Here is a 24989-nt window from a genome sequence, read left to right on the forward strand (position 1 = left end):
ATCCGGCATGCTGAGCGAGCTCAATCAAGTGCACATACAAGAGTACCTCCCCTCCCCTCTCCTCAGTTGCTGGGAGTGACAGGACACTTGCTGCTCAAGCAACAAGCTTAGTGTTGATATCTAAGCTCTAATTTACCTAGCTAGCTAACTAGCTACCTCTTCATTAATTTTAGACAAAAGACAAAATGGAGATACCTATGGATCCCTTGTTTCTTGCATGGAGCTACTTTAGAAGACGGAAGTTCCAACCATGTTCCAATATTTGTTCGAAGATATTGGAGGACAGTCCATACGACCAGGTAATTATAAACTGAACTTGCTAGCTAGCTAGTTATTTTAGCTCTGCTATCCAGCTCCAATCATTAATCCAATTTAACTAGCAGTAGCAAGCTAATGTTGATAGCATGCTTGCAAAATCTGCCATTGCTTGCTTGCTGGCTAACGAGCTGTTTTGCTAGCACATTGTTAGCTAGCTAGCTAGGTAGTATTGGTTGCAAGAAAAAAACTACTTGTTAACTAGCTAGCTAGCCTAGCTATCATGTATGGCAAATTTGGACCTTAGCTAGTGCCCCGCTGTCAATTTAATCTCACTTTTAGTTAATGTAGCTACTCTTAGCTTCCTTTTTCTGGAAATGTGCTTTCTATAATGTATGCATCAAATCTGTATTCACCTCTTCTCTCATAATTTCACTCACTGCTGTATTAAAAGGAACCTGACTCCTCGTCATATATCTCTGAGGTAACATCTTCCTTGCCATGCTGATTCTAACCCGGCATGTTGAAATACAAATAGAATTGATAGCTAAATTAATGAAATATCTGTAGTACATCTGTACTGGAGTTCCATACCTTGTAACATCACATTGTAAAAAAAAAATCTGAACCACTGTAAATATGCCTTCTAAACACACCTGTTACTTCTTTGACAGGCTGCATGGAGTCTGAAGACCCGTGCTCTGACAGAGATGGTGTACATTGATGAGGTGGAGGTGGACCAGGAGGGGATCGCTGAGATGTTGCTGGATGAGAGCTCCATCGCTCAGGTTGCTCGTAAGTCTGAACTCTGAACTGTCCCAGAGGGCCAAGAGTTTTTTTTCCTGGTCAGGCCAATTGGTCAGGAAAAACTCTTGACCATACAAACAGTACAGCCTACTGAATCTCAAAGTCTGTCTCAATCACACAAATATATTACCATTCTGATCTGGTAAAATCTGTCCAATGTTCTCAGCTCTTTGAATGTACTGTAATGAGGCTTTCTTTCAGGCCCTGGGACATCACTGAGGCTTCCAGGAACAAGCCATGGAGGTGGACCTACTCCAGCCATCAGGTATGTGACATTTTAGTTCACAACTATCTTGTATGTGTTAGGTAAGTATCCCAAAGCATTTCCCCTACTGAAATTGTGTAATTACTGTAACAATGTTTCTGAAATTGAGTCGTGGGGAGCATTATGTTCCTTGAAAAGCATCAGATTCAGAACTGAGCTTTTTTGTCCTGAATCTAGGCCCATGACCCAATCGGGACGTCCTATCACAGGGTTTGTGAGGCCCAGTACCCAGTCTGGCAGACCAGGGACGATGGAACAAGCCATCAGGACCCCTCGCACGGCACACACTGCCCGTCCTGTCACTAGTGCGTCTGGGAGATTTGTCCGGCTGGGAACAGCCTCCATGTTGACCAATCCTGAGGGACCATTTATAAACTTATCTAGACTCAACTTAGCTAAATATGCCCAGAAGCCCAATTTATCCAAGGTAAGAGTATTTTTATGAATGTAAGGCAATGAACATGGTCTCTCCAAAAATATTTTTGTCATTGTACTTGTATTTTATTTGGGTTATTCGGGTTCAATACATGTTATGACAATTTCTGTGTTTTTTTTCTGCCCCCAGACCTTATTTGAGTACATCTTCCATCATGAAAATGATGTTAAAAATGTGAGTTACCAATACAGATATACACTGAGTTTACAAAACATTAGGAACACCTGCTCTTTCCATGACAGACTGACCAGGTGAATCAAGATGAAAGCTAGATTGATGTCACTTGTTAAATCCACTCAATATTAGTGTGTGTCTTTGGCTTTCCATGTTGCTTTTGTTTGTAAGTTTCACTCTAAAGCCATTTGTACCTTTTGTTTGTGTACAGGCTTTAGACCTGGCTGCTCTGGCCACTGAGAATGCTCAGTTCAAAGACTGGTGGTGGAAAGTCCAGCTGGGGAAATGCTACTACAGGTAAAGCTTTAGATAATTACTTAGATCTCATACAACTGTTATTATACTACCACTACAATTCTACTACATTGTGACTGCTTCCATTGACAGACTTGGTTTACACCGGGAATCAGAAAAACAGTTCCGATCTGCTCTCAATCATCAGGAGGTGGTGGACACGTACCTCTATCTGGCCAAGGTAACAATATACAACCTACAATGTCCCTAACACTGTAAATACTGTATAGCTACAAGTGTAAAACCACTGTGTGTACAGTATGGATTAACCATGACACGAGGCTTTTCCGTAGCAGATAGCACGTGGTGCGTCACTCAACGTCGAGTTGTTTCTATAAGTCCAAATAGGTTTTTGTTTTTTATCAAATTTATTTATATAGCCCTTCTTACATCAGCTGATATCTCAAAGTGCTGTACAGAAACCCAGCCTAAAACTCCAAACAGCAAGCAATGCAGGTGTAGAAGCACAGTGGCTAGAATAAACTCCCTAGAAAGGCCAAAACCTAAGAAGAAACCTAGAGAGGAACCAGGCTATGAGGGGTGGCCAGTCCTCTTCTGGCTGTGCCGGGTGGAGACTATAACAGAACATGGCCAAGATGTTCAAATGTTCAGAAATGACCAGCAAGGGTAAATAATAATAATCACAGTGATTGTCGAGGGTGCAACAGGTCAGCACCTCAGGAGTAAATGTCAGTTTGCTTTTCATAGCCGATCATTGAGAGTACCTCTCCTGCTGTCTCTAGAGAGTTGAAAACAGCAGGTCTGGGACAGGTCAGTGTTCCATAGCCGCGGGCAGAACATCGATCTACTACCCTATATTTGTCAAAAATTATATAAAAATACTTATTGTTCTGTTTTGCCACTAAAACAGGTGTATCAGCGGCTTGATCAGCCTATAACTGCACTGAACCTCTTCAAGCAAGGTCTGGACCACTTTCCTGGGGAGGTCACTCTCTTAACAGGAATTGCTCGCATTCACGAGGCACGTGACATGATTCCTTTTCTGTTTGTTTGTGAAGCGTTCTCTTGCTTTAAGAAGGCACCAGTTGAAATCGGCATGTCAGATGTGTAATCTGAAATGATCAGCTGATTGCCCTGGAATTTGGAGCCTAATTGCTTTGCATCTATAGTAGCTATTGAATAATTATACTGTCAATTGAGAGAACAGATGCAGGTTGATCAGGAGGTCCAAAATCTGCCTTTAATAGTATCTGTTATCTGCGTCTCTCACAGGAGATGAATAACTTCACCTCAGCCACAGAGTACTACAAAGACGTCCTGAAGCAGGACAATACTCACGTTGAGGCTATCGCCTGCATAGGCAGCAATCACTTCTACACGGACCAGCCTGAGGTCGCCCTGCGCTTTTACAGGTTAGTCACACACACACATACCACTCCCTTTAATTCCCTCATTTTACTCTGATTATTATGGCTATGCCAGTTCGATATGAAAGAATGTTAATCATGTCAGTGAATACACATGCCTTGTGTGGTTGCGTTGACTTTACAGTTGTATTTCCCTCTAACCCTCCCTTCCCGTAGACGGCTGCTGCAGATGGGAGTATATAATTGCCAGCTGTACAACAACCTTGGACTGTGCTGCTTCTATGCCCAGCAGTATGACATGACCCTCTCCTCCTTCGAGAGGGCTCTGGCCCTAGTGGCCAACGATGAGGAGCAGGCTGACGTCTGGTACAACATTGGACACGTAGCTGTGGTGCGTTAGCGTTAGCAGACACAGATGTTATTGTTACTGCACGAAGTTACTCTACAGCACCCTCTTCTGTATGCCAACTGGTTTCTCTTGGACAGGATCCAAACTCTGGTTGCGTGCTTCGAACATATAGCATGCTATCACTTCTTCACATTTCTGTTTATGTTACATGCATCTTATGTTTCTCCCCACAGGGAATAGGAGACCTGACTCTGGCATACCAGTGTTTTAAACTGGCCTTGGCCTTCAACAACGACCATGCTGAGGCCTATAATAACCTGGCGGTGCTGGAGCTACGCAAGGGACACATTGAGCAGGTGAGTGAACTGGGGTTTCTAGATCCTAAAATATATCATATTGATCAAATGTTAGTTTTAGTAAGAGAATTGAGAGAGTAAATCTGTTATAAATGACATACCTTCTTTCCAACTGGCGGCAGCTTCTTCCAGGCTTGCTCTTCTAAGGCATTATACCCAGTGGTTATCTTCCATATAGTACAACACGTTGTGTAAAAAGTATTTAGGAACATCTACAGTAGTCGACTATTTATGCTGTTTTGATATAGTCTAATTCAGAATGGGTGTTTTGATTTCCTCCTTTTTCTTACAGTCCAAAGCTTTCCTCCAGACCGCTGCATCACTTGCCCCTCACATGTATGAACCACACTTTAACTACTCCACTCTGTCAGACAAGGTAATGAGACACTTCATTAGCACTTTTTAATCTATTTAACTATTGACATGCAGCCTGCACATTCATAGCATTGTTTTAAATTAAAAGGACAGACTGTTTTTAGTCATGAGGGATCACCTTAATTGATGTGCTGTTGTCTTCTGCTGTGTCCAGATTGGAGATCTGCAGAGTAGCTATACTGCTGCCCAGAGGTCAGAGGATGCCTTCCCTGAGCATGTAGATACCCAAGAGATTTTGAAACACCTGCGCCAGCACTTTGCTGTGCTGTGAGCTACTGACCAACACACCTGACCTGAAAGTCCAGTCTGCCTGTGCAATAGCTCACTTGTCATAGTGTTGCTATTAAACAACAGTGACTGGCCTCCTCATGTAATGGTTAGACATCTTCACGATCTACAGACAAATATTTTTCCTGCAGGGACACAACTGTTACTTGATGGTGACATTATACAGTCTAAATGATACCAAGGGCAATCTGGCGTGGGCAACTCACTGCACATAAATTATTGTTAAACAGTAGTTTACAACTGCCTAGCCAAATGTAGGTCTTATTAGTTGTAATTTAAGTGTTTTATGTGCTTGTTTTTCTCTTCAATGGTTGGTTAACAGGCTTGTAAAATAGTGTACGGTACTTTTAAGCACTGATTAGTAAATGTACATAGTAAAGTATGAATATGGAAGAAACAAATATTTATAGGAAATGTATTTATACGGCTATCTTTTTATAGTGTATTTTTGTACTACCACTCCTCTTGTCACAATTGTTATGCGGAGTGGAACAGGGGAACCCAAGAGCAGACTCAGATGAGGAGACTGGGATGAAGTAACCAAGGTATTTATTGAAACATGGGGAGATGGAGTGCAGGTCAGGGGAAGCTCTGGCAGGTTATTGGGGGAAAAAATGCAGAGGCTGAGGCTGGAGCGAGGGGAGTTGAGACAGGGTGAGCAGGTCCGGAGGGGAATCCAGGACAGAGTAGCAGGATGATGATGTTGGACTGGAGACAGACTAGTCAGAGCAGGCATAATGAGCAGAGATTACGATCTGGCAGTGAGGAAGCGGCAGGACTGAGTATTTGTAGAGGTCTTGATTATGAAACAGGTTGCAGCTGGTGGGGATCTGCTCTGACTCCAGCACACCTGTCTCCGCCCACACACAATCTCACACACACACAGAGGGAGAGAGCAGTCAAGGAGACACCGGATGAGCACTAGAGGGCGTGGCAGGAGCAGATGTGACAACAATTTGTAGTCTTGTTTGTTTTTGATTGATTACTCGTTATAATCAAAGATACAGAACTCATTCATTTCTATGCGTTTAACTTTACAGTATGATCATTTATTTCAGATACAATCTTATGCTATGTACAACTTCAATTTACATTTGATTCCAATGTCTATTTTCAATGTATGTATTTACTTAATTAAATAATGGACATTTTACAGTCATTTATAAGCCTTCCTTGATTGCATTTCACTTGTACAAGTAGCATCATTCCAGAACTTCATGGGATTTATTTTGATGGCCGCAAAGTCCTCAATTCCATAGTGGTCATTGGGCTCTCCGTCTTCCCAGTACCTTTTTAAACCAAGTTAAAGGTTACTTTCTAGACATTCTGGTATTATCCTGAATGATAATGGTACAGTGTCACAGGCAGTGGAAACATTTAACCAATAACTGCTTAACATGTTGGTCTATACACATACATAGAATATCATACATGATTAAACCTGTATCCAGTCCAATGACTTGTGCAGCTCTTACCCCTGAGTCAGATCAGTCCCATCAAGCCATGTCCAGGTCCCCTCTATCCTCTTCCTCCTTCAGTCCAATCCAGAACCCTTTTTATGTGCATGGGTTCGGAGTTAAACTGCACTGTGTGCATCAACTTATAAATACCTGAGTAAACAAACACAAGGCAGGAAAGAAGCTTATTTAATCAGTGGTAACTGAATTTTTTGACAATCTTTCTCTTATAGTGCTCTCAAACCATTACAATGTAAAGGGGCCTTCTCCATGGAGAAGAGCACTTGCAGCATTCCACATAGACACATTGCATAGAACTGATGGAAATGTTGGGGGAGGGGGTTCTACTAAGCTAACACATGGAATTGTTTTGATAATAATAATATAATATAATATATGGAAATGTTATGGGTGGGGGAGAAGAACCACATTGCATAGAACTGATGGAAATGTTGGGGGAGGGGGTTCTACTAAGCTAACACATGGAATTGTTTTGACATGGTCATGGATCATTTAGCTATTTGATTTGGAATTTTAGGACCCCTGTAGTTATATAAATGGAAAAAAACAGTCAAATAATAAATCATAAGGAATAAGGTTTTGAAGTGTCTGTCCTATATCTAGGAGATATTTACGAAAGCTCAGGAAATACTGTATATATGTACATATTAAACCCTCTTTTTGTTGGCACAAAACTACTTCCATACGTTCATGAATTTGTTTAACCAGTACTGGGTTACTTTCAGAAAACACTTGTGGAGAAGACCCTCGTGAGTCCGCTTTCCATAGTGTGGTCATATTAGTTTGTAGGACAAACCGTATCGTTCGGACGCTACAGTCATTTTTTGAGAAGACTGATTTTTGGGATGTCTCCTGGTCTGGCAAACAGGGCTGTAGATCTGCCATTTTCCATTGTAGGTGCGGAAGGCAGACCTAGGCGTATACGGTGGATTCAGACTCACCCCATACAACAAAAAAAACATATCTCCAGCTTAAACAGATGAGTCAATCGACTCCTCTAAGAATTTACATTCATCAATGTCTGTTCAACATACAACATTGCATAGCATACAAAAGAGTCACAAAAGTCTCACCAACTTCAGGGACGCTGGATTGCAATGCCACCTTCTGTTCCTGAAGGCTTTCAACCTGCCTCTGCAACTCCATGCCAGTGTCTTTGGCACTCCCTAGCTGCCTGCTGGTTTTGTTCACCTTTTGGAGCTCTCGCAACCTGGTCTCAGAGCATTTCGTATTCTGTACCTAAAACCGGGGCACTCCATTTAGAATGATATGATAAACATGGTTTCATAAGACAGATGGTTACTTACGGCAAAAACGAAAGGAGGATGGTTAATCGAGGTGGGTGGATAACGCGAACATCAAGCAAGCCATAAATTGCAAGTTTGAATCTCATTAGCAACATTGCTACCACTTAGCATGTTAGCTAACCCTCCCCCTAACCTGAACCCTTTAGCTAACCCTAACCTTAACCCTTTAACCATAGCCCCTAAACCCTAGCCTAGCTAACGCTAGCGAGTTGCTACCATTAGCCACCTAGCTAGAATTTGTAACATACAGTGTTACCATACGTTTAGCAATTTCGTAACATATTGCACATTTTGAAAATCCATAACATTGTAATTTTTTTTAAATTGTAACATATAGGAATTGTAATTTGTAACATATCATGCAAAATGGATGATGAACATCCACAAAATAATACATACTGTAGCGACCCGCACACACATCTGTGTGTTATGTGTTAGGCTATTAGTTAGTTGTCTTGTACTTACCAGCACCCAGTGTTCGCGGGGTCCGCCATGCCAATCAACTTGCTATCTGCCAATCACGGGAATGCCTGGAATGTTCTGATGCCGGGCATCCTGGTGGTTGTCGGAGTGGCGTGAAGGGGGCTGGGCAGGGGGATGGAGCATTGGAAGTTAAGACCAGGTTTAGCCATTGTTCTCTCTCTTACGTCTGGCCTTCACAAGACAAGGTCACGGTTGTTTTATAGGGGTATCCTTTGTTTATTTGGTGTGGGCTACAGCCAAACAGTAGCCTGTGTGAGGTTGGGTTAATGAACCGTAATTCTTAAACTCAACCCTCTGTCTGGACAATTGTTCCTTTATGATCTAGTTAGGTCATTACAATACCATATGAAATGTAACATATCAAACTAAATGGGATGTCTTAGATTTACATACAGAATAGTATGAAATTCTCTTAGACCAAGTTGCAACCTGTCAGGACCTCCTCTTTGGCATGGATCATATTGCTGTGGGTGGCTCTGAGTTGCTCCAGCTCACTGCTGCTCTGTGTCAAGTTCTGATATAGTGGACTGTAATTCTCACTGACTTTGCTGTCTGTGGGGACCAAAGAGAGACCTAACATCACTTGAGGAAGATGACAGAAGATCTTTCAATTAATTATTTAAATCAGAGTGAAATGATAAAGGACACTACTCACATTGGACCCCAGACCAATGTCAACGACCAGTAGAAGAGCACTGAGCATGCCCAGACTCACTGCAACCAATCAGTAGAATCGAGAACTCTGCCCATCTCTCACCATAAACATGGACACTGACAAGGGACAATTTTATCAAGTATTACCACGATAATATTTGGGTTAATCCACAGGATTTTTGTGACATACCTGTATTCAGAATTACATTCTCAAATCTACAATCTGTCACCAAGCTCCTGGATTGATATTTTAAATGACAGCAGTTAGTCTCTTGATTTTCCGAAAAGGTCACGTTTTCCTTGCGGTACCTTGTCCTTCTGTAGCTCAGTTGGTAGAGCATGGCGCTTGTAACGCCAGGGTAGTGGGTTCGATCCCCGGGACCACCCATACGTAGAATGTATGCACACATGACTGTAAGTCGCTTTGGATAAAAGCGTCTGCTAAATGGCATATATTTTATATATTTTTTGTTGTTGGTCTTGTCTGTTAGGGAGAGGATGTCCATCTGTGCTGAAATCATCCTGACATCAGCTCATTATATGTTCCCTTGAATCCTCGCCGTAACGTGCTCACCCCGATATTTACACGCTTTGCATGAGGAGCACGAGGGTATTACACGAGTTCCGCCGGTTGAATATCAGACAGATCTTCTGATATGTCAGAATTCTCCATTGACTTGTCTGTCTGCTGTCTGACAATATTGAACTAAAACAACTGTCTACTCATTCTCTCTGCCTGTGGATGATTTGTTTAGTCGTTGCCCTATGTCAATGCTTCATGTGAATACTGTGAAGCCATTGGTGGTTTGAGTGGAGGGAGGAGTGTGTGTGTGTGACAGAAATATCCTCAAACAGCCAGTGATGTATTATAATTGCCCAAAATTAATTTAATTTACTTTTGTTATAAACATTTTAATTTAACATGTAGTGTCTTTGCATATGACAACACTCATGAGACAAATTATTACAACTTTAATTCCTGGGCTTCCTTTGCTTTCATTTCACATATCCATTTCAGTGCATATCTACATGGGGCATCGTTCCAAGTCTTCATGGCATCCCAACTCGCCTTGGGATGGTTTTTGGAGTAAATGGCTGCACAGTCCTCGTTATTCATATCGTCGTTAGGCTCCCCATCTGCCCAGTATCTTGAACAAAGGTCAAGGTACATTTTTATACAATTTGTATATCTCCATACCATGCCACAGCAGATAGGTTAAATTTATGTTAATCAGAGTCTACATGGCTCTGATATTAATTAATAGGTAATAGGACAGTAGTAATAGTGAATGGTAATACTAGATACTAAACAAACCAATTCCAATAACTTGTGTAGCTCTTACCCCTGAGTCAGTTTAGTCCCATCAAGCCATGCCCAGGTTCCCTCTTCATCCTCTTCCTCCTTCAGTCCAATCCAGAACCCTGTTAGGTGCCAGGATCCTGAGCTGTATCGTAATGCTTGTATTGCCTTATTGATAAACTCCTGAGCAGACACACACACACACACCACACATACAGAGAGAGAGAGAGAGAGAGTGTCAAACCTTTACTATGTAAAGGGGTCTATTCCATGGAGTGGGACATTAACATAATTCCACTTAGAGAGACATTCCATAGAACTGATGAGAATGCTAGAATGTTCTACTCAATCTATGCTAACCTGGTATGTACTGTATATTTTCTTTAACACATTGTGGAAGTTACACCATATTTTAAAATATATATATTTAACCTTCATTTAACTAGGCAAGTCAGTTAAGAACAAATGCTTATTTACAATGATGGCCTACCCCGGCCAAACCCAGACGATGCTGGGCCAATTGTGCGCCGCCCTATGGGACTACCAATCACAGCCGGATGTGACGCAGCCTGGATTCGAACCAGGTACTGCAGTGACACGTCTTGCACTGAGATGCAGTGTCTTAGACCGCTGCGCCTATCTGGAGAAATACGGAATATATCCAAATAACTTACCTGCTTCTCTTCACTATTTATTATTGCCAGGTCAGCTCCTTTTTTAATGCAGCTATCTCTGCTTCTGTCCCATGTTTTCAGAGGAATGGAGTTCGACAAGGGAAAGTAGTAACACAACGAGTTGAGCAATTTCCATCCTGGCAAACAACGGCCACAGCTTTCCACTGTTATAAAATGAGACGGAAAACATTGAAACATGGCTTTTGTTGTAACGTGACAAATGAAGGCCCCCATATAAGCATGCACTGCTGTTTCAGATCTCCAGAGTGGGATATTATCAAAGCAATTATTTAGTTATGAACATGTACCAATAATACATTCATCATTGTCTCTTCTAGATTCAATATTGCATAGCATACAAAAGACTGAGTCCCAAAAGTCTCACCAAATTCAGTGACGCTGGACTGCAACGCCACCGTCTGTCCCTGAAGGCTTTCAACCTGCCTCTGTAACTCCATGCCAGTGTGTTTGGCACTCCCTAGCTGCCCGCTGGCTTTGTACACCTTTTGGAGCTCTTTCTGCAACAATGTCAAGGCCTCCTCTTTGGCATGGATCATGTTACTGTGGGTGGCTCTGAGTTGCTCCAGCTCACTGCTGATATGTGTCAAGTTCTGATATAGTGGACCGTACTTCTCACTGACTTTGCTGTCTGTGGGGACCAAAGAGAGACCTAACATCACTAGAGGAAGAGGACAGAATGATTCATTTAATGATTTAAATCAGAGTGAAATGATAAAGGACACTACTCACATTGGACCCCCAGACCAATGTCAACGACCAGTAGAAGAGCACTGAGCATGCCCAGACTCACTGCAACCAATCGATAGAATTGAAAACTCTGCCCATCTCTCACCATGAATATGGACACTGGACAAGGGACAATTTTATCAAGGATTACCGCAATAAGCTTTGGGTTAATCCACAGGATTTTTGTGACATACCTGTATTCAGAATTATATTCTCAAATCTACAATCTGTCACCAAGCTCCTGGATTGATATTTTATAGGAAAGGAGATATTCTCTTGATTTTCTGAAAAAGGTCACTGTACCTTGTTGTTGGTCTTGTCTGTTAGGGAGAGGATGTCCATCTGTGCTGAAATCATCCTGACATATCAGCTCATTATATGTTCCCTTGAATCCTTTCAACACATTTTTTGATATGTCAGAATTCTCCATTGACTTGTCTGTCTGCTGTCTGCCAATATTGAACTAAAACAACTGTTTACTTATTCTCTCTGCCTGTGGATGGTTTGTTTAGTCGTTGCCCTATGTCAATGCTTCATGTGAATACTGTGAAGCCATTGGTGGTTTGAGTGGAGGGAGGAGTGTTTGTTGTGTGTGTGTGTGTGTGTGTGTGTGTGTGTGTGTGTGTGTGTGTGTGACAGAAAGATCCTCAAACAGCCAGTGATGTATTATAATTGCCCAATATTAATTTAATTTACTTTTGTTATATACATTTTCATTTAACATGTAGTGTCTTTGTATATGACAACACTCATGAGACAAATTATTACAACTTTAATTCCTGGGCTTCCTTTGCTTTCATTTCACATATCCATTTCAGTGCATGTGTACATGGGGCATCATTCCAAGTCTTCCTGGGATGGGTTTTGGAGTAAATGGCTGCACAGTCCTCGTCTTTCTTAGAATCATTCGGCTCCCCATCTGCCCAGTACCTTGAACAAAGGTCAAGGTTCATTTTTAGACTATGTAATAGGTAATAAGACAGTAGTAATAGACAATGGTAACACTAGCTACTGAACAAACCAATTCCAATAACTTGTGTAGCTCTTACCCCTGAGTCAGTTTAGTCCCATCCAGCCATGTCCAGCTCCCCTCTGTGTCCTCTTCCTCCTTCAGTCCAATCCAGAACCCTGTGTCGTACCTGACTATTGAACTGTATCTTAATGCTTGTATCGCCTTACTCATAAAGTCCTGAGAAAACACACACACACACACACAGACAATGAGAGAGAGTCATGCACAAACAAGCTGTTGAACTAGGTTGGTTAAATGATCAATAATGCCAAGTTTGGAAAAGTACTCACTTTCCCAATACAATGCCCCTAGAGTCACACAAAATATGATAATAAACATCACGCTCCCAGTTACAGGAACAAGATCTGCACTGCCGGTCCATGCCTTACCTGCTTCTCCCAGCTATCTAACACAACCAGGTCAGCTCCATAACTTAAACAGTCTTTTCTGGCCTCTCCCCAGCTTCTAGACTCAATGGCATCAGAAATGGCAAAGTAGTAACATGTTGAGTTCAGCAGATCCCATCCTGGCAAACATAGGCCACAGCTTACCTCTGTAAAGACACATTGGATGTTTGTTTTTTGACTAGTCAGTAGATCAAATCCTAAATTGGCTGTCTTACAAAAAGTTATCTCACCAAGCGAAGATATTTGGGACTGCAGCTGCGTCTTGTCCTTGCGAAGGCTCTCAATCTGAGCCTGAAAGTTATCGTTGCTGGTCGTCTGTTGCTGTAATGCTATCTCTAGTTGGTGGAGGCTAGTGAGCTCTCTGTGTAACTTTCTCTGGGCCTCCTCTTTATCATGAATCACATTGTTTTGGACGGCTCTGAAGTGCTCCAGCTCACTGCTGATCTGTGTCAAATTCTGATATAGTGGAAGATGACTCTCACTGACTTTATTACCTGTGGGGATCAAAGAGGAACCCAATATCACTAGGGAGAAGAAAAAAAACTTTTCGTAAACAAAGTAGTATTTTTCCGTTTTTTTCTATGTAAACAACAGGACATGCATGCTGCATTGACATGTATATCGAGAGTGAGAGATTACTATACTTAGTGTTGAGTCTTGTCTTTTGACATGGTTATACTCACAGTATACTCCCAGGACAATGGCAACAACCAGTAGAAGAGCACTAAGTGGCCCCAAACATATTGTAACCAATCGGTAATGTGGAAAACTGGGCCCATCTCGTACGGTGAATGTAGATACTGAAAGGGATCATTTCCGTCAGTATCAGAGTGTCGAGGTTATAAACAAGTTATAGACGGTCCACAAAATAGTCATGTTTTCACTGAACGACTTCAGTGAAACATTCCAGACAGCTTACTAAAAGGTATGATTTGCACAAACTGGATCAGGGTTACACTTTTAGAGATGGGCAATGTCAAAGACCACATTGTCTCAAAGAGCTTTTCTAAAGCCAATTCAAAAACACACTAAAACAAAAATGTACAGTCACATTACGCTGAAGAAAAAGGTTAACACATTGACTTAATATCTAAATCCTATTATTTTATACTTGAAAAATGTATTTGTTTATGGTACCTGGTTTCTGGTCTTGGCTATGATAGAAGGGAGCTTGATCTGTGTCAAACCCATTTTCGGTATATTTCTCGTAATTCTCCATTGAATTGTCTTCCCTGTTAAAAATGTTCCAGTCAGTGGGGATGGTCGTATCTCTCTGTGGAGTTTGTTCAAACATTGGACTGTGTCAATATAGTGTGTGCTTGTTTGTGTGTGTGTGTGTGTGGACGTGTCTATTTGCGCAATGACAGGATTGACTTCAGAGATACAGTGATTGTAGAAAGGGGTTACGTGATTTTGACAGTAGCTTACAGGCATCTCGGTGGCAAGTAAAAATCTAATTTTCATATTAAAACACACCTACTGTAATATAAATACAGTATCAAAGCAAGTACTGTGTAGTGACAGAGTACAATACCGTACTGTATTATTATACTGTAAAAAAAAGTCAATGCTACCGTAATCGAAATGAATGAAATCCATTGATGGGAGAGGTTTGTATTCCACAGTATTTTATTGTAATTACAAGGGATTGTTGCAAGCAGGTTAGCTGCTAGGTAAAATGTTTACAAACATTAAAGCATATGAATGAATATTTGGTGTTTTATATCACTTGCACTTCTAGAGGCCATAACAAAGGCTTCCAAACTGGCAGCGACTACAGTGAAAAACAGACCAAAAGGACATGGCAAAATGCTCAACCATTTAAGGTTTAAGACTTGCTGCCTCTCCAATCTGTCTCCTATACATGTTAAATTGATGAGGCACTATAATCACATTGGAGTTAAATAAGTACAGCATTCTCATTAATGGGTGCAAAAAAATATAGCCTCTTACAAGGCACGACTCAAAATATGTCAATGAGCCAGAAACAACAATACCATGCACCCACTAGTGCTCCAAAGTTTTTGGGGCTCTTCAAAGGTACGGTATGGGAAATCAATTCAAATCACATTGTATTTGTCACATACACATGGTTAGCAGATGTTAATGCGAGTGAAGCGAAATGCTTGTGCTTCTAGTTCCGACGGTGCAATAATATCTAACAGGCAATCTAATAATTCCCCAACAACTACCTAATACACACATATCTAAAGGGGTGAATTAAAATATGTACATGTAAGTATATGGATGAGTGATGGCCGAGCGGCATAGGCAAGGTGCAATAGATGGTATAAAATATAGTATATACATGTGATATGAGTAATGCAAGATACACGTATGGCAACATTATTCAAGTGGCATTATTTAGAGTGTATTGTATAAAGTGACTAGTGATCCATTTATTTAAGTGGCCAGTGATTGGGTCTCAATGTAGGCAGCAGCCTCTCTGAGTTAGGGATTGCTGTTTAGCAGTCTGATGGCCTTGAGATAGAAGCTGTTTTTCAATCTCTCGGCCCCAGCTTTGATGTAGCTGTACTGACCTCGCCTTCTGGATGGTAGTGGTGTGAACAGCCAGTGGCTCAGGTGGTTTATGTCCTTGATGATCTTTTTGGCCTTTCTGTGACATTGGGTGCTGTACGTGTCATGGAGGGCAGGTAGTTTGTTCCCGGTGATGCGTTGTGCAGACTGCACCATCCTCTGGAGAGCCTTGCGGTTGAGGGTGGTGCAGTTGCCGTACCAGGCTGTGATACAGTCCGACAGGATGCTCTCAATTGTGCATCTGTAAAAGTTTGTCAGGGTTTTGGGTGACAAGCCGAATTTCTTCAGCCTCTTAAGGTTGAAGAGGCGCTGTTGCGCCTTCTTCACCACACTTTCTGTGTGGGTGGACAATTTCAGTTTGTCCGTGATGTGTACACCGAGGAACTTAAAACTTTCCACCTTCTCCACTGCTATCCCTTCAATGTAGATAAGGGGGTGCTCCCTCTGCTGTTTCCTGAAGTCCACTATCATCTCCTTTGTTTTGTTGATGTTGAGTGAGAGGTTGTTTTCCTAACACCACACTCAGAGTACCCTCACCTCCTCCCTGTAGGCTGTCTCATCGTTGTTGGTAATCAAGCCCACTACTGTTGTATCGTCTGCAAACGTGATGATTGAGTTGGAGGCGTGCATGGCCACGCAGTCGTGGGTGAACAGGGAGTACATGAGGGGGCTGAGCACACACCCTTGTGGGGCCCCAGTGTTGAGGTTTCAGCGAAGTGATGATGTTGTTTCCTACCTTCACCACCTGGGGGCGGCCCGTCAGAAAGTCCAGGACTTTGACTCTGTACATACACAGCGTGCGACAGAGCTGCAGGAGTTGTGACCCTTTTTTGTTGGTTATGTTGTCATAGTTGGTCATCCCCAAAGCCAACACTTACTTTGGCCGCCTTTCCTCCCAGTTCTCTGCTGTCAATGACTGGAACGAATTGCAAAAGTCTCTGAAGCTGGAGTCTTATGTATATCTCCCTCTAACTTTAAGCATAAGCTGTCTGAGAAGCTTACAGTTCACTGTACCTGTACACAGCCAATCTGTAAATATCACACCCGACTACCTCATACACATATTATTACTTATCCTCTTGCTTTTTTGCACCCTCGTATCTATACTTGCACATCATCATCTGCACATCTATCGCTCCAGTATTAATGCTAAATTGTAATTATTTTCGCCTCTAGGGCCTATTTATTGCCTACCTCCCTACTCTTCTACATTTGTACACACTGTACATAGATTTTCTATTTTTAATTTATTTTGTGTTATTGACTGTATGTTTGTTTATTCCCATTTGTAACTCTGTGTTTTTGTTTTTGTCGCACTGCTTTGCTTTATCTTGTCCAGGCCGCAGTTGTAAAGGAGAACTTGTTCTCAACTCGCCTACCCAGTTAAATAAAAATAAATAAATATTTGGGCATATGGGGGAGTGAAGGCTGTCCCCTCCAGGTAGGTGTTTGTCCCCCTGCGTGCTAAGGGTGTCAGGTTCTTGTCCAGTTCTGGCATTTAGGTTGCCACAGACTAGTACATGTCCCCGGGCCTGGAAATTTTTGATCTCCCCCTCTAGGATGGAGAAGCTGTCTTCATTAAAGTATGGGGATTCTAGTGGGGGGATATAAGTAGCACACATGAGGCCATTTGTCTCTGTTGAGATAATTTCCTTATTCATTTCTAGCCAGATGTAAAATGTTCCTGTTTTGACAAATTTAATAGAGTGGGTTAGGTCTGCTTTATACCAAATTAGCATACCACCTGATTCTCTTCCCTGTTTCACACCTGGTAGTTTGGTGGATGGGACTGCCAGTTCTCTGTAGCCTAGATGGCAACCAGTGGGTCCGTCTTCTTTAAACCATGTTTCTTGTAGGATGACAATGTCTGTATTTCCAATTTCTTTGATGAAGTCTGTGTTCCTGCTCTTTAGGCCAAAGGCAGATGACCTCAGACCTTGTATATTCCAGGATGAGATAGTAAAAGCTTTGTGTTCCATATTCTCTTGTGTTGTTTTTGTATGGTTTACGTCCTAAGATGTTATAACAAAATGTGGTGAGTAAGGGTCCACTCATTTTTTTGAGAACTTCCGGAATTGAATGGTGGAATGTGAAAAATTGTAGATGACACACCCCCTTCAACATGCATAAACAGACCAAACTCATCTTGTCTTCTCTTATTATCTTTGGTTTCTGTGAGAAAATAAAGCATGGCTGCGTGCAAAAACTACCCATCGTCGGATTACTTTCGATTTCTAGAAAGTGTTTTACTCAAATATTTCGATAAATGGTGAGCTCACCCGTGACCGAAAGGTTGCAAGATTGAATCCTCGAGCTGACAAGGTATAAATCTGTCATTCTGGCCCTGAACAAGGCAGTTAACCCATTGTTCCTAGGCCGTTCTTAACTGACTTGCCTAGTTAAATAAAGGTCAAATAAAAAAATAAAACATCTTTGAAATGCAAGAGAAAGCAAATAATATATTGCTTCACCCCAGGCATTTAGATTTTGGCCACTAGATGGCAGCAGTGTATGTGCAAAGTTTTAGACTGATCCAATGAATCATTGTATTTCTGTTCAAAATGTTGTATCAAGACTGCCCAAATGTGTCTAATTGGTTTATTAATACATTTTCATAACCGTGCACTCTTCTCAAACAATAGCATGGTATTCTTTCACTGTAATAGCTACTGTAAATTGCACAGTGCAGTTAGATTTTGTTGGGTATTAATGCGCACTGAGATCTACAGAAACACAGTCTAAATGAAGATTTATGAAGTTTGCTTCTGCCCACAGACTTTGCGCTGCGCCACCATTCAGATCTAAGCACTAGTAACTTGAGTGTTTCCGGGTCTTTAGTGAATGCATAGAAATGAAAAAGATGGACTCCTTGTGCTGTGGCACAGTCGAGTGAGCAGTACTGTCAGCTTCCAAAATGTAAATTTAGTAAAGTGGGAGTTTAAACTGTAGATATCTTATTTTCTGTATACATTACTATCAGAGATCAGGGGAGATGGTTATTGTATTACTGTGCATTAACAACGTCCAAAAGTTTTGAAAGACCAGGCCAAAATATTTGCAAGTATCTTGGTAACTAGCAAACCAACAACATTGTTGCACACTATTGCTGTGGGATAATTTTTTTGAAGCAGTTGTAACTATGATGATGTAAGGTTCTGTATTTATTTTCTTAGCCAACCTTGTGTTCTATTTCATTGTGTTCTTGAACGTAGTCCTGTCTTTCATTTTTGTTCATTGATTTCACCTATGTTAGTTACTCACCTGGTCTCATCAGCTCCTTATTTAGTTCAGATCATTCATAACTTTGTGAGGTATTGTTCGTTTTGACTCTACTAAGCCTTTTCCTAGCATGTTTGTGAAAACCAGGTATAGCCTTCAGTCCTAGTTTTGATTCACTTAGTGTTTGCCTACCTGTGTATTTTTTATTTGACCTTTATTTAACTAGGCAAGTCAGTTAAGAACAAATTCTTATTTTCAATGACGGCCTAGGAACAGTGGGTTAACTGCCTTGTTCAGGGGCAGAACGACAGATTTGTACCTTGTTAGCTCGGGGATTTGAACTTGCATCCTTTCGGATGACCTTTGCCTGCCTGTGACCACGATTCCTGCATTCTGCGAATGCAAAATAAATACCTGCCGCGCCCTACTCGTGAATATACACCTTTTTGTCCTTGAGTATTCATTACATATGCTCACTTTTACTGATACAATGTATAGCAGTTCTCTGTACATTCTACTCCTCCCAAAATGTTATTTTAAATTAATAGGAGTTTGTTTACGCAATTGATTTGTAAATAGTTTGCAATTATTAGGCCTACAGTTGTGTTCCGCTTATTATACTCAAAATGTCACTGGAAGACTATGAAAGGCATTTTGCCTCACTAAATTCATATTCTGTCAGTGAATCTTTCGCCAGTGGGCGATCGACGTCAGAATACAGCGGCAAGGAAGAGAAGTTACATTACATTACAATCTGGATCCTTGGAAAAGGGGCATTTGGCGAAGCAGACAGAGGTAAGCAGGTCAAGCACTATTTCTATCATTCACACACGCACACACCTTTGTTCTGTCAGAGCAAAATGCATAAAAAATGTACTGACCTATTAGGCCTGTTTTATTAGTGATCTACAATAGCTTTTCCTGCATGCTGAGCGAGTCTCCCACCAAACCTGGCCATTAGCCTTTGAGATGGCCAGTCTACTTTAGTTTTCATACCCCAGTGAGAAAGGCTTGCGAGAGAGCTGAAGATCCATTACATTCCCAAGCCGTTTGACAAAACTGCTATTAGTCACGTTGCTCAAGAGTAATAGTGTAGGGGCATGGTTTGTATTTATTTGATCCCAGCAGGAAAACAACAACCTTTTGTAAATGTCAAACCTTTGTTTACTTGCTGAAAGAACAGTGTGGTTGATTAAAGCCTATATCATGTATAGTACATTATTAGGGATATACACTATTTTATCTTGTTATTATTATCTTATTCTTACTCTATTACATTTTATAATAGCAGAAGCACAATGGAAAAAAGAAAATGAATTACATTAATATTTGAACTTTGAGTAAGTAATTGCAGTGAAGTCTTGTTGCCTGAGGTCTCTTGGGGTGTTATTTGTTGTACCCTTCAAAGTTAAAGTGTTTCTGATCTCATCCTGACCTCTCTCTGTCTGTCCCCTGTCAATCACTCTACAGGACAACTCTCTGGTGGTGTGGAAGGAGGCGGACTTGAACTGCCTCTCAGATAAAGAGCATAAAGATATCACAAATGAGATCAGCATCCTCTCCATCCTACAGCACAACATCAACAGCCTACTTCAAACATTTCATGGACAAGGATACCCTGCTCATTGAGCTTGAATATTGTAATGGTGAGATATGGCTTCATCTTATCACTTGAATGTGGTGTATTTGTATGAAATACACATGGGATATTAAAGCTGTGTTATTATGTGTCCTGATTAAATGTGATACTTTGTATGCCGGGATAATGATATTGGCTAAACTGAAATATGATTGCCCCAATTGTAATGTTCTGGCAGTTACAGTAGCAATTGAAAGGGACCACTATCTATTCAATTTCAGGAGGAAATCCTGAATCCTTCTGTTGGTTGATTTTATAAAATCAACCAACAGAAGGGGAAGGGGAAACGCTTCACTGAGGAGGTATGAAAGTGAAACACAACATGATGTAAGGGTGTATTGTACCTACAGACACACAATGGCTCTGACTTTGTTCTAGATAAGAACAATTGTGAACATTCAACTTCATATTTTCCCTGACAGTTTTTAATATCTAAAACATCTTAAATTCCCCTTGGTTGTCATATGGTACCTGTACCAAGTTACCTCTGCAGTGGCTCACATTCATAAGGCTGGTATCCTATAGAGGTCAATTCCAGGGTTGGGTCCAAACTTTTCTCAATAATTGTGCTATGAGCTGCTTTGATTATTTGTATTGTATGTAAGCTGTGTTGGTTATGAATACAAAAGTCCTTATTATTAGGTCTGGTCACAGTTTTCTTTTTTCTGACCTATTTTATTCTTCTCTTGAAGGGATTTCAAGACGCTGAATATCTTCCTAACTAAAACAAACCTTGTAAAGTTGTGTGATAACATTGTAAATATTAGCCTGGAAAGCTGTGCTTTTCTGGTGTTATGTTGACCATGGAGATCTCAATTACGTAGTGCTGAATGAAGTTAACACACAGTCATTATAGTTACTGCAGAGCTGATTACATTCAGTGAACAGATTTGGTGGGCAGACTGGATACTCAAACCAAATCAAGTCCAGAGTGCAGTGTGGTTGTTCTGTCCCTTTGTGGGCATAAGCCTGCTGTATTTGTAGTCTGCTCCATCCATGGCTCTTCACTCTGCCACAGGGACATGACTTCTGTTTGGAGGCAGGTGTGAAAAATGGTATCAGCGAGTGTATAGCTAATTGTAACCGAGCAGTGCCATGTGTCTGACGGCCCGTATGGATAGCTAGAGTATACTGTATGACATAATACATATAATGCATATATTATAAACAGAGTAGCAGTAGCGTAAAAAGAGGGGTTGGGGGGGCACACAATGCAAATAGTCCGGGTAGCCATTTGATTACCTGTTCAGGAGTCTTATGGCTTGGGGGTAAAAACTGTTGAGAAGCCTTTTTGTCCTAGACTTGGCACTCTGGTATCGCTTGCCATGCGGTAGCAGAGAACAATTTATGACTGGGGTGGCTGGGGTCTTTGACAGTTGTTAGGGCCTTCCTCTGGCACCGCCTGGTTTAGAGGTCCTGGATGGCAGGCAGCTTAGCCCCAGTGATGTACTGGGCTGTACGCACTATCCTCTGTAGTGCCTTGCGGTCAGAGCCCGAGCAATTGCCGTACCAGGCAGTGATGCAACCACCAGTTGCAACTGTAGAACATTTTGAGGATCTCAGGACACATGCTAAATCTTTTTAGTTTCCTAAGGGGGAATAGGCTTTGTCGTGCCCTCTTCACGACTGTCTTGGTGTGTTTGGACCATTCTAGTTTGTTGGTGATGTGGACACCAAGGAACTTGAAGCTCCTAACATGCTCCACTACAGCCCCGTCGATGAGAATGGGGATGTGCTCGGGTCCTCCTTTTCCTGTAGTCCACAATCATCTCCTTCATCTTTGTTATGTTGCGGGATAGGTTGTTATTCTGGCACCACCCGGCTAGGTCTCGTCGTTGTCGGTTATCACTGTCTGCAAATGTAATGATGGTGCTGGAGTCGTGCCTGGCCATGCAGTCATGGGTGAACAGGGAGTACAGGAGGGGACTGAGCACGCACCCCTGGGGAGCTCCAGTGTTGAGGATCAGCGTGGCAGATGTGTTAAAAGGTGAAAGCAGTGGTCAGCATGTGTGTGCAGGGGAGACCCACTTTGCTGTGGTTACCGTGGAGAAATAGCTGCACACTTGGGCTGTGAGTACCATGTTCCTATAAGTCCAAGGCAGAAAAAACATTTTGAGCACTTTAAAGTTGTTTTTGTTGATTAAGCATGTGCTCTTGATGTCGTGGTTTCATTTGTGTCCAAGATGGTGGGCCAGCTGGGCCATGGGGCCCAGACCTCGTGCCAGCAGCCACACAAGGTTGAGAGGCTGCAGGGAAAGGCCATCCGTCAGGTCGCTTGTGGAGCTGATTTCACTGCCTGTGTCACTGGTCTGTCTGTGTGGAGCACTACTCCAGTAGAATAGGATGTTTACAGTGGGAGGGCTCGGTTTCTGTCTTTTTACAACACCGATACAATTCAGACAGATTTGGTCTAGTTTGACAACATGCTGTTTCGTTTCAGAGGAGGACCTGATGTACATGTTTGGTTCTGACTGCTATGGCTGTATTGGAGTGGAGAACGAGCAGGGCATGTAGGTGCTAGAGCCTGTGCTGTTGGAATTCTTTGAGGTGTGGCCTGTCAGGCAAGGTGTCCTGTGCAGACAACCATGTGGTGGTGCTGACCCACAGGGGAGACATCTACTCCTGGGGCTGTGGAGAGCCCGGTATGTACCAGAACAGCGTATACTGAGCTACACAGTAGTACTGTATGTCTACCACCATGCCTCCCTCAAGCTCCATATCCGTTGTCCCACCTTATCTTGCCAGTAGATGGAGCTATGATGAGGGACATAATTCATTTATGAAGTTGGCCTTTTCCTCAGTCTTGGCCAGGACTGTGAGGATGACTTTAACTCCCTCATGCAAGTAAGATCCTCTAGTTTCCAGCAGAGAGCTTGAACATATCATTTAATTCTGCTCATGGGGAAAGGGGCAATGACGTCTCAATTTCATCATCCAGACAAATTAATGAAAATGTGTTTGAATGCACCATTTAAATCGATAGGAAGCATAATGTTGTGTAACGTCTGACGTTCACAGGTGGAGATTCCCAAATGAGCCAGTATCTCATCTGTGGCCTTGATGGAACCTTCTGGCAAAGTCCTGGCCTGTGGGAACAACAATCAACCTTAAACCTTCCTGGAGAGGTACAGCATCACATTCAACATACTAGGATCCACTCACAGCCTCTTCTCATTGCTTTAAAATAAGGAATAATGCAATTAATGGTGGAGATTTAAGTTTTCTTCCTTCAATATCAGGCCTACCAGAGGATACCATACACCATTACACTCACTTTGGTCAAGCAGCTGTCCAGGTATAAGATGCAAGTAATTTCTGCTGGGAAGACCCACACTGGTGCCATCAACTGTACAGCTACCAGACTCTGCTCTTTTTTTCTGATCCCCCAATTGAAAGTATGTAGAATTTTATATCAAGACATGGTTCTGACTGAACTCAGCTTGGTGTGAAGGACTTCAAGAAGCACCAGGGCATCCAGCTCTTGTTGGGGTCTTTTGGGGAGGGGAGGTGGTCAACAAAGTGTCCTGCGGACACCATCGCAGCCACAGAGGGTCAGAAAAACAACTAAACTTCAACATTCTCTGTTGCAGCATGTTGTTGAATATGCTGTTTAATGTGTGTATGCAGCTTAGAGTTGTGGTGCTTGTTTTTTTTCTTTGCTTTATTCTGTTAGCAGGGAGTCCTCTGCTCTGAGCTACAAAAGTAGGACTCAATCTAATGGATTACCTGTAGATTCCCTGTTTAGGTTCTAGAAGGATATTGGCTAATCTCTTATCCTTTCAGACAGTCAGATCTTTGCCTGGGGAAAAGCAGGAAACGGATGCCTGGGAATGCTTTACCACAACCCATTTTAGGCTCCCTCCACCATGTGCCATACCACTCCTGTCACGGCTGGCACACCATTCTCATCATGGGTTAGCCACTAACTTCTGTTCTAACACCAGCTAATAATTTATTGAAAAATACAGTTGAGATTGATTATGTTCCCTGTTTACAGAAAAGGTTCTCAACTCTAAAACTATCTGCTCAAACAGCAGTGGACTTTTAATTGTCAGTGGTAAGTAAGATGGCCATGGTCTCTCTGGTTACTTCATCATTACATTCACAATCTGAACAGGTCAATAGTTTTATACCAGTGTGGTACTGTACTGACCACATGGTGTGTCCTGGTGTTTGTCAGTTCACACTAAGGCCTGGGCCAGGCCTCTACCTCCACTGTGGATCTGGAGAGTGAGCCAGGGCTACATGAAGGGTGATTGGGGGGGCACTAAGGAGGATGACACAGACGAGCGACACATTAAGACCTCCATAACGTCTTTGACGAACCAGACTTACGACAGCTCTTGCCCCGTATGGCTGCGCCATGTTTGTACTCAAAACAACAAGCATAATAAAAGCCTGAACAAAGAGGGTTATGGCCACTGAATGTTGGTGTCCCCCCCTAACAGGAACTACAGGATGCAGAGTTCATCCCGATTCCAGAGGCTGAATACCTGGCCCACTGGCTCCTTCTATCTCAGAGCGTCACACTGCTCTATGATGACCTGCAGGAGGTGAAGGCTGCTGCCGACAAACGCACCTGACTACATCCCCAGTGCTAATAT

The 24989-nt window shown here is 42.1% G+C and overlaps 3 protein-coding genes, 1 long non-coding RNA gene and 1 pseudogene across 6 annotated transcripts; 2 read left to right on the plus strand and 3 right to left on the minus strand.

Moving 5' to 3' along the window:
- The first annotated feature begins 54 nt into the window (after nucleotides 1-54).
- LOC118368297 (tetratricopeptide repeat protein 8-like) lies at nucleotides 55-6086 on the plus strand. 2 transcript variants are annotated; one of them, XM_052496847.1, is made up of 14 exons: nucleotides 55-299; nucleotides 710-739; nucleotides 930-1050; nucleotides 1264-1327; nucleotides 1505-1754; nucleotides 1893-1937; nucleotides 2149-2234; nucleotides 2325-2412; nucleotides 3103-3213; nucleotides 3465-3604; nucleotides 3776-3950; nucleotides 4142-4264; nucleotides 4557-4640; nucleotides 4794-6086. In XM_052496847.1, exons 1-14 carry the CDS (start codon nucleotides 186-188, stop codon nucleotides 4908-4910), a joined length of 1548 nt encoding a protein of 515 aa, XP_052352807.1. In that variant the 5' UTR covers nucleotides 55-185; the 3' UTR covers nucleotides 4911-6086. The 2 variants fall into 2 exon arrangements, with proteins under 2 accessions (XP_052352807.1, XP_035608187.1); XM_035752294.1 differs by lacking the exon at nucleotides 710-739.
- LOC118368300 (uncharacterized) lies at nucleotides 6069-8157 on the minus strand. Its single transcript, XR_004822294.2, has 4 exons — nucleotides 8112-8157; nucleotides 7479-7644; nucleotides 6403-6537; nucleotides 6069-6216 (listed from the first exon to the last, which is right to left on the minus strand). It is a non-coding gene; the product is annotated as an uncharacterized LOC118368300 (long non-coding RNA).
- A 1554-nt stretch (nucleotides 8158-9711) lies between these two features.
- LOC118368299 (C-type lectin domain family 4 member K-like) lies at nucleotides 9712-12064 on the minus strand. The gene is made up of 6 exons (XM_035752297.2): nucleotides 11874-12064; nucleotides 11574-11690; nucleotides 11209-11472; nucleotides 10824-10987; nucleotides 10193-10332; nucleotides 9712-9997 (listed from the first exon to the last, which is right to left on the minus strand). Exons 1-6 carry the CDS (start codon nucleotides 11998-12000, stop codon nucleotides 9814-9816), a joined length of 996 nt encoding a protein of 331 aa, XP_035608190.1. The 5' UTR covers nucleotides 12001-12064; the 3' UTR covers nucleotides 9712-9813.
- A 165-nt stretch (nucleotides 12065-12229) lies between these two features.
- On the minus strand, nucleotides 12230-14293 carry LOC118368298 (C-type lectin domain family 4 member G-like). Of its 2 annotated transcripts, none has more exons than XM_035752296.2 (6): nucleotides 14127-14293; nucleotides 13673-13789; nucleotides 13220-13483; nucleotides 12972-13135; nucleotides 12620-12759; nucleotides 12230-12489 (listed from the first exon to the last, which is right to left on the minus strand). In XM_035752296.2, the coding sequence occupies exons 1-6, from the start codon at nucleotides 14281-14283 to the stop codon at nucleotides 12474-12476; spliced, it is 858 nt and encodes a 285-aa protein (XP_035608189.1). In that variant the 5' UTR covers nucleotides 14284-14293; the 3' UTR covers nucleotides 12230-12473. The 2 variants fall into 2 exon arrangements, with proteins under 2 accessions (XP_035608189.1, XP_035608188.1); XM_035752295.2 differs by having other exon boundaries at nucleotides 12230-12500.
- A 5996-nt stretch (nucleotides 14294-20289) lies between these two features.
- Nucleotides 20290-24968, plus strand: LOC127915498 (serine/threonine-protein kinase Nek9-like; annotated as a pseudogene).
- Nucleotides 24969-24989: the final 21 nt, after the last annotated feature.

The sequence above is a fragment of the Oncorhynchus keta genome, chromosome 35 (genome assembly GCF_023373465.1).
Source record: "Oncorhynchus keta strain PuntledgeMale-10-30-2019 chromosome 35, Oket_V2, whole genome shotgun sequence".
NCBI lineage: Eukaryota > Metazoa > Chordata > Actinopteri > Salmoniformes > Salmonidae > Oncorhynchus > Oncorhynchus keta.

Bases quoted from the DNA above. Each gene is read 5' to 3' on its own strand.
- LOC118368299 (XM_035752297.2), bottom strand. From the start codon at position 12,000: ATGGAGAATTCTGACATATCAAAAAATGTGTTGAAAGGATTCAAGGGA. The intron at 10,988-11,208 runs GTGAGACTTTTG...ATTTTATAACAG, and splicing joins GTCCAGCGTCACTGAATTTG to TGGAAAGCTGTGGCCGTTGT. The intron at 10,333-10,823 runs GTAAGTTATTTG...GTGTCTGCTCAG, and splicing joins TAAATAGTGAAGAGAAGCAG to GAGTTTATCAATAAGGCAAT.
- LOC118368298 (XM_035752295.2), bottom strand. From the start codon at position 14,283: ATGTTTGAACAAACTCCACAGAGAGATACGACCATCCCCACTGACTGG. The intron at 13,484-13,672 runs GTGAGTATAACC...TGATCCCCACAG, and splicing joins CATTGTCCTGGGAGTATACT to GTAATAAAGTCAGTGAGAGT. The intron at 13,136-13,219 runs GTGAGATAACTT...GTGTCTTTACAG, and splicing joins GTCCCAAATATCTTCGCTTG to AGGTAAGCTGTGGCCTATGT.
- LOC118368297 (XM_052496847.1), top strand. From the start codon at position 186: ATGGAGATACCTATGGATCCCTTGTTTCTTGCATGGAGCTACTTTAGA. The intron at 3,951-4,141 runs GTGCGTTAGCGT...TTCTCCCCACAG, and splicing joins ACATTGGACACGTAGCTGTG to GGAATAGGAGACCTGACTCT. The intron at 4,265-4,556 runs GTGAGTGAACTG...TTTTTCTTACAG, and splicing joins GCAAGGGACACATTGAGCAG to TCCAAAGCTTTCCTCCAGAC.